This window comes from Centroberyx gerrardi, chromosome 17 (genome assembly GCF_048128805.1).
Source record: "Centroberyx gerrardi isolate f3 chromosome 17, fCenGer3.hap1.cur.20231027, whole genome shotgun sequence".
Taxonomy (NCBI): domain Eukaryota; kingdom Metazoa; phylum Chordata; class Actinopteri; order Beryciformes; family Berycidae; genus Centroberyx; species Centroberyx gerrardi.
The window spans coordinates 16746655-16758465 of NC_136013.1; the positions used below are offsets into that span (position 1 = coordinate 16746655).

The following is an 11811-nucleotide window of genomic DNA, read 5'->3' on the forward strand; positions in this document are numbered from 1 at the left end:
ACATCCCACTGCAAAACAAGCCCTTGCCTGCTCTGTTAGTAACCCTTCACACAGCCCCTCCTGCTTGATTCATGCTGACTCATGTATCAAGTGGAGATATATTGAAATACACCTAAGTGAGCTAACAGTGAATCATATTTAACGGCACCCCGTGACACTAGCTTGATCACACACGAAAATGGCAAATAACAATAAAATATTACAATATCTTATTTCCGTTTCACCATGCCGAGTCACTTGGCAAACAGAGGCCAAGCCTCATTCCCCGGCTTCCTGGCACTTTTTTGGCAGCAGAACAAAAAAAAGTCAACTTAATATCTTATTTCTGCTCCCTTAAGACACAAACAGTTTTCAAAGTGGCGATTATTTGGAATGCGTCTACAAACAGCAGTCTCTTCAGTAGAATTTACAACTTCTCCATAAACACACTCTTCACTTCCCTGACACAGACAAAAATCACAGCTACCAGGACATTCCTGCTGTCTTTGCATCTGTTTCCCTTTACTGTGCATGCACAGAGTAACTATTTTGTGGAGATTCCCACTAGCCATAAAGAGAACTTTCGCCTTCCACATTAAAGCATGTAACAAGCTGGAAAATCCTAGCTTCTAATTGGCTGATTAGTACTTTCTTGTGCGTTGACATTCCCTCACAGCAAGCAAGGACAAAAAAAACCCTTCAAACTGGCTCTTGAGGCGTCTATTAATTTGTTAACTTATCCTTTCAGAGCCAAGGGCCCAGTGTGTCACCCTGTTTTCCTTGGGGATAAAGAGGGAATCGTGTTTTGCACTACATCTTAATAAAGCCCTTCCGCCCCTCAAGATCCCCTCTCGACTTCCTTCTTCAACACCCCTCCACAACCCCTGGCTCTCCACTCCTCCGCCGCAGGCCGGCTGAAGACTGGGGGGGGTTCGTCTTGTGTTGATCCCCTTGGGAAAAACTCCTCCCCACCTGGCAACGGTGAATGGTCGCCCCTCAGGAGGGCAGGAGGCACATGCACAAAGGGTGCCTCCGAGGATTAGGCCCCAAGTCTTCACAGGCCATTATCAAACAGCATGAGACAGAACAGCAGTGATTAGACACTGACCGGCGGCTTGGCTTGATTTCTCATCCCTTCAGGCAAAGGGGAATCGGGTCACTTTGAACAATCCTTTATATAAAAAAAGGATTTGATTTTACTTGAACCTCCCTTTGACCATACAAGGACCTTTATATGCCGTGTTAATAATTAGCCCGAAGGTCGGTAAATAAACCGCGGTGGACAACATGGGCTGAGTACACACACACACACACAGACACGCAAACACACACATGCACGCACAAGCTGGACCTGCATTCCACACACAGAGTCAAGGTCAAAACGCTGTGTTGGGAAATTTTGGGGGATTTTGGTGTTTAAAAGTGAAACTATTTGTGCTGGACGTTGTCTACAAATGTCACTCAATTATTGCATTTAGTTTCGTTTTGGAGCATTTGTTAGATTCTTTAAATGTTCACGTAAAGTTTTAGCACTGATATCACCAACTCATCTTATGATAGGAAAAGGTCTCCACTGTGAAATACTGAAAAAGTTGTTGCACTGTAGCTCTGTAGCACTGTAAAGTATATATATATATATTTAAAAAATCAACCTTCAGATGTTTGTGGATTCAGCCTTGTAATACACACTGACAAAAGATAAGATCTGAGGAGGGGAAACATCTTCTCCGACAGCTCTCAAAACCTGTTAGACATCTGAAACCATGGAGATAATCAGTCCATCACTTCGCTGTAATACCGGCAATCAGGAGTGGGCGGTTTCAGAGAGGCAGGATTCCCAAAGTATCAAAAAGACAAAACTCCTCAAAAGGCTCAGATTTAATCCTGTAAACCTCTCCTGCACTCTGCCCTGGCTCTTAAAGGATCCAGCCGTGCCAGCTGACCTCAGTGCACAGGCATGTGATGATCCACTTAGGAAACTCCTCCACACAACAAGCCCCCCCACCTTCCGCCCCCCCTGCAGACAGCCAGCCAGCCAGCCCTGCATCCATTCAAAACTCCCATTTCCTCTGGACAACACACGCCATCTGGGGCTGATGGAGATCCTGAGGTGCGAGTCCATTGTAAACTTTACCACCAGGCCGACGGTCCACAACCCAGCTCCTGTCCCGTTAGCGCCTCTCTGCAGAGTCCACACAGGCTGCTGGTGGATGGGCGGCCGTGTGAAGTGTGGAGGGGAGGAGGTCTGCGGGGGGACACTCTAGTCACCTCACATGAAGCTGTTAATCACATACAGTGTTATAAAGGAGGGATTGACTTGGTTTTTTTTTGCATTTTAGGTTTCCATTTTACTTGAAATGTGAGATTAGTGTCTCTTGCTTTTGTCCATCTTTTACATTCCTGGCTGAATAACAGTTATGTTTTTCTCAAGTTATAATAAATCACTGGAACCATCACTGGAAGTAGTCTTCTTCGAGGATGCAGTGCTGTATTATGTTGTTCTTTACGTATCATAACACCTGCCATTACTGTGCCACGACAGTGGCTTAGCATGTCTGCAGTGTTTATGTTATTGCCAGTTTAAAATATTTGCATATGCCGCATACTTTCTAAACGCCAACTGAATGTGAAGTGTTATGGAGCAAGCTGATAAAGGGTTTTATAGATTCAAGAGGCCATCTAACAGGAACACGCTAAGCAGAGAGCCTGTAACTAATGTGTTTAATCCAGTGGAAGAGCTCTGTAGGAGGAATGCCATTGTAGGAGGCAGTAAAATCATTTACATTGAAATAAATGCTTTTGTGGCAAGTACGGGAGCCGGGGCCACACAATGCAATGAAATACAGTGAATGTGGTGCTGTATAAATTCCATTACAACAGGGGCCGCGCTATATAGAGATCTACCTAAACATATGCAAAACAAGCACGCCGGTAGCGGAAATACCGGACAAGGGGCTGTCGGAAGAGTCAGAGATTGACTTAAAAAGTAAACAGGGAGCTGCTTCAGGATCACCTGAAGGCAGCCTGTGATTAATGCTACAGGCAATTAAGCAGGGAAAGAGTTCCAGTCTAGAAGCTCTGTTAACAAGCCCACTCAGAGACGCAGCCATCCCCGCCACGGTCCATCTGTGTCCACAACCCCTATGCCCACTGGTCTGGAAAAGCTGCAGTGAATGGAGATGATCCATCCGTCCCCCCAGAACCCCTTTAAAGCTGTACGTTCTGCAGACACAGCTACATTCCTGCCCCGGGCTAAGTAGGTCAGAGGGAGCCCTTATCTTTCAGAGAGCTGCTGTGTGTTGGCGAACGCTGCCTCAGGTTTGTTGGTGCCTGGGTAAGCCACAGTCCTTGGATTGGCAGACAAGGTGTGTAACGGCTTTGAAACACGATAGGATAGGTTTCACAATTTGGGATACAATGATTCTGCTCATACTGGTTTACTAAGAGGTCAGGAATCAAAAAAACAAAAGGTGGTAACAACTTCACTTCATTCTGACATGTTGATGGAATTTCAACGTATGAAGAAATTAAAAGGGTAAGCCAAAATTATAGGTTTCCTTCATCAATTTCTACAGGGAAAAAAAAGAATTTTAAGTGAAATGCATGAAGAATTCTGAAAAAAAAAAATCAAAAACATTCAATAGCTAAAATGAATTGGCTACATCTTGGAGCAGAGCCAAAATATGTGCCTTCATGTAAGTAAACAGAGAATTTCTTCTGGTAACGCATGCTGCCATTACAAAGCTGTTAGTGGTGAAGATAATCCCCCGAGCTTCTCTTTTGGTCACTTCATAAACCTTTGAGCTCTCTTGACCCTTGAGATGAATTGGAGCTGGATGGTCACCACAGACTTTTTATTGTTTACCTTGCCGCAGAGCGGAGGCTTCCTTTCAGCATGTGCATTCCTCCTGCCGCTTAACCACAGCCAATCATCACCTCACACAGATACAACATTCCCAGCTGCCCCGGGGCCTTAACTACCACCCATCCACCGCAGGGGAGCGAGGTCAGTCACACTTAAAACTCCCAACTGGGTCCACAAACAAGACCGGTACCAAAAATATTTCAACGGCAAGTGGAGGCTTCTGTCATGCCGAGGTGATTCTGTGTTAGAGACCGAGCTGCAAAGTGAGCTGTGAGAACGCGTAGTCAGCGGCCTTTGAGGAAATGGAGACACAAATCTTCATGAGGGCGGCACACGTCTCCCCCCCGGCCAAAGGCCTCTTTTCGCCAAAGCTGAACCAAAAGGAACAGGCGGAGAGGAAAAAGGGAACCATTGACACATTGGTATTCTTCAGCCAAAGTGGAAGCCCAGCGCCAAATGTGTTCAGTAGAGAGGAGAGGAGGCGTGGGGGAGGGAGGGAGGGAGGGAGGGAAGGCAAACAGATACAAAGAGGCCCAGTGTCGATGCTGCAGCGGACTCTGTGACTGAAGATAATGAACAGTAAAATAATATGTAATTTGAGTGAGAACCCCCCCCTCTCCCCCTCCTCCAGCATACAAGGTCAGCACCACTGGCTAGACTAAAGCACCTTAGCTGTTGGGGTATTCCGACACATTCTGGTCCGGTGTGTCTGGGTATTCAGGGGTTTTGGCGGTGTAAAAAAAAAAAACAGGGGGCTGGCCGCGCTCCACAGCCACACAAAGAGCCTCTCTGCCGGCCGAGACTGTAGGAGGGGAGTTCACTGCTCTCTCAGCTCAAACCTCTGGATTTCCTCTATTCTGCCATTTGCAACACTTTTCCACTTACCTCTGCTGTGCTTCGGCTTGGAATTAGTCCACTGCACCTCTTTACAGTTATATTAGCTCTACGTAGCCAGTTGGGCCAATAGGAAAGAAATCGACTCATTTAAAAGCTGGAGACTGGCAGTAAATTAGCAGAGCATGGGCCACACTGTAAATAATTGCACGGATCTTACCTTCCCCCATTGGGCCCTGGTGGAGAGCAGTGTGGGACCCCTCTGGCATGGCACTCAGGCCTCTGGAGCTGAAGAGACAAAATAAAAAGAGTCAGACAGAACCTGGCACTTCATGTCAAGGCTCACAGTACATACCACAGCATACAGCAATGTTGATCTTTCACATTCTTCATAGGTTCTTATAAAAAAAAAAGTTAGTTCTCTTGCTGCAAGTTATTCTTTCTAAGGTTTTACGCTTTAGTCATTTTGAAAGACCTATGGCTTTCCATACTGCCCCGGGTCAACAGAGTGAGACAAACTAGCCCGGGTCTTATCAGGCTCTTACTGAAAAGGGAAATTCTTCCCATTCCACGGCACGTTGTTGTGGGTGAGCTCGTGCCAGCCACTTGCTAATGGATTGAGTTGTTTCTGGTTGTGGCGTGTCGCAAGTGTGTGGCATGAGCTCATGTTAAGAGAAAGGGCAGGAAATAACGTGACGGGATAAGAGAATCCTGCGTAAACTTCAGATGAATGGACACTCGAATTCAGCAGCTACCAGGAGAAAAGGTGAAGGGATTCGAGAAGCTCTGTGACTGACATTTGAGCAATACTTAGACTAATCATCATCATCATAATATTTAATTGTAGAGTACTTTTCAATACAGTGTTTCCAAGTGCTTTACAGACAAAAAATAATAAGGAAAAGCCACAAACCGCGAGGAAAAACATTGTATAAAAACCTGCCCTGCATGTAAAAGTGATTTTTAGGAAGTGAATTAAATAATAAATTGATCTGTGTCACATCAAAAGAAGTCTCTCAGCATCAATATAACTGCTAAATGAGTTTAAAGGCTCACCCTTGGTGGCGCACATTTTTCTTATCCCTCATGCCAGGCTGTTTTGCTCTTAATGATGAGGTGTGTCACCTCTGAGCTCGCCGCAGCGCTGCCGGTTTCTCACATCACTGACTCTCTGGCTCTTTACAGCAAATTAACACGGAAGATCGTGCCTGAGAACTTGTCTCCCTGTGATTCCTGGTGAGCCTCCGGCCTTTCAAACATCGCATACTCGGACCAGCTAGATCAGAGGAGCGGGAATTCTTCAGGGATTAGGATGGGCATTGTTCCGAGCGCATTTGCTGGCCGACGTCCCGAACTGACAGCCAGGCCGGCCGAGGCCAAGCCAAGCCTACTGCCAGGAGGTTCCTCAATTAAGATGTGCAGGAATGCTGGGAGAAAAATCACAGGGCTGGATCTGCACATTAAGATCACTGTTTCAACAGTGTGTAGAGTCCTGCGGCTGTGGACTGATGTGGAGGCTGTGTGTTAGTCAAGAGGCTCCGGCAGCCATGCAGCTGACAGACATTATCATTATTCTTTAGACAAGGCATCACAAGTGAATAGGAAAAAAAAACTTTCATTTTAGCAGGATATATTGTAGAGAATATATTGTTAGTTTAAGGACTAAAATACAAACATTTTTTGTATTATGACTTAATTGTTTTGTTATTAACATATTCAAATTAGCTAATATTTCATTAAAAATCTGAACACAAATGTTTGTGTATTTTCCTGTTGCATTTTGATGAATAACTAAATAGTTGGCAAGTTAGAGGGATTTATAAAACTTGTTTTTTTATGATTAACAAAATACCATATAGGTACAATATATGGTGAAAATCTCAGATTTTTGCTATTTGCTCACGCAAAATACCCCATTAATAGAAACAACTAAAGATGTTTAAAAAATACATTGTAAATTACAAGTTATTTTCTAAGAAGAAACAAATCAAATTTATTGGGAATATCTACAAAGTTGAAAAAAGTGTTTAGCATACAGGGCATGTCATCATTCGTCATTTTTTTTTTAGCTAATTTTATGCTTGGTGTACTTGACGCAGCAAAAATATTATTATATCTCAAAATTGACCAATCCAACCAAAATCCTTTTTCACCTGTGGGGCCTCGCATTAAACATGATGTCACTGAAATCAATAATGTTGTTGAATTATTGAGAGCAAACAGGACAACAGATGCTGTAAAACTAATTTATGCTCAGTCAGTGAAGCACTGCTAGAGCGACATTCTTGAAGACTGAAGCCTCTTCAAACACCCTTTGACCAAGCTTGGCCAATTGATTTTCAAGTGGTGGGGAGTCTGTGTAACCTCTAGGAGTGGTGTTCATGTTGCGGGGCAGGCTTTGAACTTGTCCCAGTGAGCAGTGAACTAGTGAAATCCTCTGATAATTCCAAATACTATGACCTAACCCCGCTTAATAACCAGACCAAAACTATGCTAATCTCTCTCTCTGGGGCTCAAAAGGTAAATATATAAGTCTGAAGCTTAGAAAATGTTTTTCCATTGTCTAATCAAAGACTGTGTGTGTCTGCAGGTGTAGAAAGACGCTTTGGGTGGGGGAAGGAAATGATCTGTGAAAATGTCTTACAGCAAGGACATGGTATAGTAGTGTAACCCACAACCGTAACACATCTGGACAGAATTCAACCATTGTAACTCATTAACCTTCATCCCCACTTTGCTGACCTATGGCAACTCCAAATCCTTGTTTTCCTAGGGAAGGAGGCAAGGCTACATTGGAATCCTAAAGAAAACACTATATACAGGCTAACATTCATGCCAAGCTGGCCACCTGTGCTTCAACCAGCAGCCATTACACACAAATGGAGAGCATTTGGTTCCCACAGCTGATGACTGCGTTAGCCGCAACATGAACCTCCCGTATGGGAATCTGCAGCTTGCTCCCTAATAGAAGACAGATGCCACAAGAGCCAGTCTGATGCTTATTAAAAGATAGACCTGCAATGGACCACTTCTTCTGTGTCCCCTATCAGATGAGCTGATAAACTTCTGTGTTCTTCTAATCGCCAGGCTTTAGACTGATCCAGGCGGCCAAAGCCTGAATTCCTGCAGAGATCTTTCTCTAAAAAACCTCTAAAAAACCAACAACAAACAGATGATCAAGGGGGACAGATGTTGGCCAAGATAGTGGACTTGTGCAAATACAGAAGAAATTCACAATGAGTCATCACCGCAAATGTGTCGAAAGCCTCACCCTGAGAAAGTACACAAACATACACACACTCCCAACTGCCTTGAACTGAGACCTCAGGCCTGGCATTGTTAGATGAAAAAGTCCTTGGGGGGTGATAACTATCTGGAGCATTTTTCACCATTGACAGCCCATCAAGGTTATGAGAGAAGTGAAACCACTGAAGTCGTCCACAGAGGCGACCTGAAGAACATGAGACTTCTGCTCTTGGGCAGACATGCCACTTTCTCTGTCTGTCCAGGAAGGGTTAGAGGGGGCACAGACAGGACAGGAAGGATGTGACATCATATTCAGCCAAATAAAGGCTTCCTATTGGGTACCAAGGATGCTGCCAATCAATGTAACGTATCTGGTTTCAAATCCTGAGAAGTGTTATTCTCATGGTGGAGTCTCCAAAGAAAATTCCCATCAATTGCCATGTTGCAATATCTGATTCAGTTGTAATAGCGCTACAGACCGGATCCAACATCTGTATAGTATTTCTACTTTACGCAATCACTCACATTGAAAAAGGGGAACTTGCTCCCCGCTGTGTGCAACAATTAACAACACAAAAGGATGTTTCCTTGTGCGGAATGAGTTGATGGAGGAGAAGCTAAAAATAGTCTAGAGAAATGGCGCTGCACCCCTCTCTCACAGTCGGAGAACGACCGCATCACGTTTCCTTGTCCACGCACCGTCTACCCCGACAAGGCCCAGGGGGTTCTGGGAGTATGACATCAGCCTCCTGGGATGTCTTGAGCCAGACATGGTGGGGCGGGTTTCTTTCAGACGCCGTCAGTCAGGAAGGATGTTTACGTTCAGAAAGTGAAAAATAAAAATCCGACCTGGGATGGCAGGCAGAGGTCCAGAGGTCTACTGGCCGCCTGAGACAGAGAGCCTTTATTATTTCAGCGTCAGTGCCATGTTTATGTTGCTTGACCTCTCTCTTACCCCCTTACCCCCGTCTACCACGGCAGAAAATACCCTCTGACAAACAGCCTTTCTCTGGGTGCCCTCTTTCCCACATTACTCCTGCCGTTTTGTCCCTGACACCGGGCCTTAAGAGACTAACAGCTTTTCATTCACTGGGGAAAACAATAAGCCAGACGGCTCTCTTCATCTCAATCAAATCCGCAGCTCCTAGAATAGCGCTGCACTAACCCATGACTTCCCACAGACACACACAACATGAGCCTCTTATTTTAGTCCGCGCCGTAATTGCATTTCTGAGCATGCGGCTCCGATGGGGCGATAAGCGATCCATCCCGATGAACACCCACAGAGCAATGTGAAGATAAACAGAGCTTTGCCCACATACTGCACGTACATCCCAGCCATAATGGCCCTAATGGCAGAATAATCACTCCCTGCTGTGGTGGAGGGAAGGCATGGCAATTCTCACTTCACCACCAATGACCTATGACCACAGAATGCAGATTTTGGAATGCATACCTGGCAAGTGAGGATGGCAAGTGCCATCTTAACTGGCAAATGACAAGTGAAGACTTCAGGTTCCTAAAAATTATGAACGGTAGGCAACCAGTGGGTAAGTAGTCCTCCATAATGTCCTGCAGGGTTTGGAGGGGAAAGAAGGGGGCTGCTGGTTAAAATTAGGGGGCAAGTCTTCAAATAGAACTGGAGCGTGCCCAGTTAAAGGTGCATTACACGACTTTTGCAGGCAAAGCAGCTCCCTCGTCCCTTGTCAACATCGTGACGGCACCAACACTCACTCTGACCTCCCTTGGGTTTCTGAGAGTGCTAAATCACTCAAAGCACACACTCTCCACTTTCAAACGAAGGCAATGCTCTCGGGTCTTGTTTGCTTTAAAAGTTGACCTTTAACTCTCCCAGTGTAACCCTAGCTGTAACTTGAAAAAGTTGTAACTTCAGGGTCACAAGAGATCTAGGTCTATGCTAATTTTCCTCAACGCAGCATCAAACTAAAACAAAGAGAGCCAGAAACTCATTCATCCCTTCAGCCATCACTCAGTTAAACACAGTGGAGATAAGCTGGAGCCATAAAAACAGCTGTTCAATGTACGGCAGTCCTACATAACACGACCAATATGCACTTTAACTCTGAGGCTGCTTGCATTTTCTTTTAGCTTGCTTGTTTTTATTTTGATCATTATTACTTTCAAACAATTTTTACTCTTTATGAACTATTTTGCAGTTAAATATGATGCTTCATTATGTGGTGTGCACTTCATAGTAGGCACTTTATTTTACTTTTTGCACTTCATCTTGATATGTGCATGCCACCTGAGGGTTGTTGATAATAAAGCACTGAAACCCTGAAACTGTATTATTACTGCACAGTATGCATTTTATTTTAATAGGTGATTCCACTTTTATCATGTGATATGCTTGTGTGCTGACTGTTGAAATAAGTGCTGTCTGCTGTAACTGTTTTTAAGCTGCAAAACAAATCGCCTCAATGAGAACATTAAAGTCAAACTAAGCTGCATTTAGCCATTAAATAACATAAGAGGTGACTTGTGAAAAGCTCTAAATGGTTTATGCAAGTACGTAAATAAGGCTTCAAGAGTTGAAGCCACACTTCCACTCTGCAGCATACCAAAGACTAGTGAAGAAGGAAATAAGGTATGTGCCAACCCTCTTCCTCCTGAGAGCCAACACACACTTGGGCAACTTCCTGCCTGGACCACCTGGAAGAGGCTGCTGCTCATTCCATTGAGGGAACGTTTATCTGAAACCAAGTTGAGACGTTATTGTCTGAAAGGTCAAGTGAGGTCAAAGACGCAAAAGATGGACTTTTCAGTAGCAATTGATTGATTTTGCGCTATTCTTTCAAAACAGCTGGTGGGGAAATGCATTGACCTATGAACAGCCTGCATTTAAAACCCTCACTTTGTCTCACTGGAACGCTTATTAGAAAATGCAATTAGGTTTGCTATGACAAACTATGAGTACCATAGGGGGGAAAAGAAGATGCAAGAAAAGGGGAAATGGCAAATGATTCAGTTGCAGCATGGAGTCAAAATAGTAGAGGCTCTTTCTTTTTCGCACAGTTAGTCTGGAATTGATGCTAAACTGGGAAAATCTGACAACCTAAAAAAGCCTCCAGATTCCAGCAGCTGATCAAAGTTCACTCAACAGAGAGTGTTTTTTTCTCAAAGAACAAACATCACTATCTACCTGAAACTCTTGCTCTTGCCAGAGCTTCACGCTGACTGGTGATGACTAGAGTTAAAGACATATGAGGAATTATATAGCCCATTCAGCAGAAATTCATCTGAAATCTATATGCACGGTCTGCAAAACCAAAGGTGGAGGTGATGGGATCATAAGGAATGGGGATGCGTTACAGTGTTTTTGGAGTACAGGAGTCCAGAGTGCATTCTCTAGGCTGGATGACAGTATTAGCTCTCATAATTGAGATACATGCATGCTAGATTTTTTTTTCATTTCCACACACTACAGGGGCTTTTCCTTTGATTTGTTCATTTTTTCTGACATGGACCGATGATGAGTTGCTAACCTGAAGGGATATTAGGTTTTGTTTTTTTTCACAAATCAACAGCACGAGACGCGCCTGACAGAGCTCACAAAAGTCAGAAAACTTTACACACTTCTTCACTGGTGTTTATCAGCAGCCTACAAAACCCAACACATTTCACACACACAGATTAGCAAGATTAGCATAGAAGAAAATCCTTCAGACGCGTATCATAACCCATAACACTTGATTAATTCGAGCAGTGTTCAAAAGCGGAGCACTTACCGACTTTCCTAACTCCTTTTCTCCCAACACGCTTGCTCGGTAGTAAAGCTTTTCTCGGTCGTTTCTTTTCTTTAAATCTCGAGGTTACTCCGTTAGTTACTTCATTTCACATGGTAAAGCCGCTCAGACACACACACA

At 44.2% G+C, this 11811-nt stretch overlaps 1 protein-coding gene across 4 annotated transcripts in view; it reads right to left on the reverse strand.

The window, feature by feature from the left end:
* Positions 1-11811, reverse strand: part of LOC139912006 (pleckstrin homology domain-containing family G member 3) — a 35669-nt gene extending 23858 nt beyond the window's left edge. For all 4 annotated transcript variants that reach the window (XM_071899688.2, XM_071899678.2, XM_071899669.2 and 1 more), the window contains exons 1-2: positions 11674-11811; positions 4899-4966 (exon numbers count right to left, since the gene is read on the reverse strand). In XM_071899688.2, the coding sequence (XP_071755789.1) occupies positions 4899-4947 (49 nt within the window). In that variant the 5' untranslated portion in view covers positions 4948-4966; positions 11674-11811. The remainder of the gene's footprint in view (positions 1-4898; positions 4967-11673) is intronic.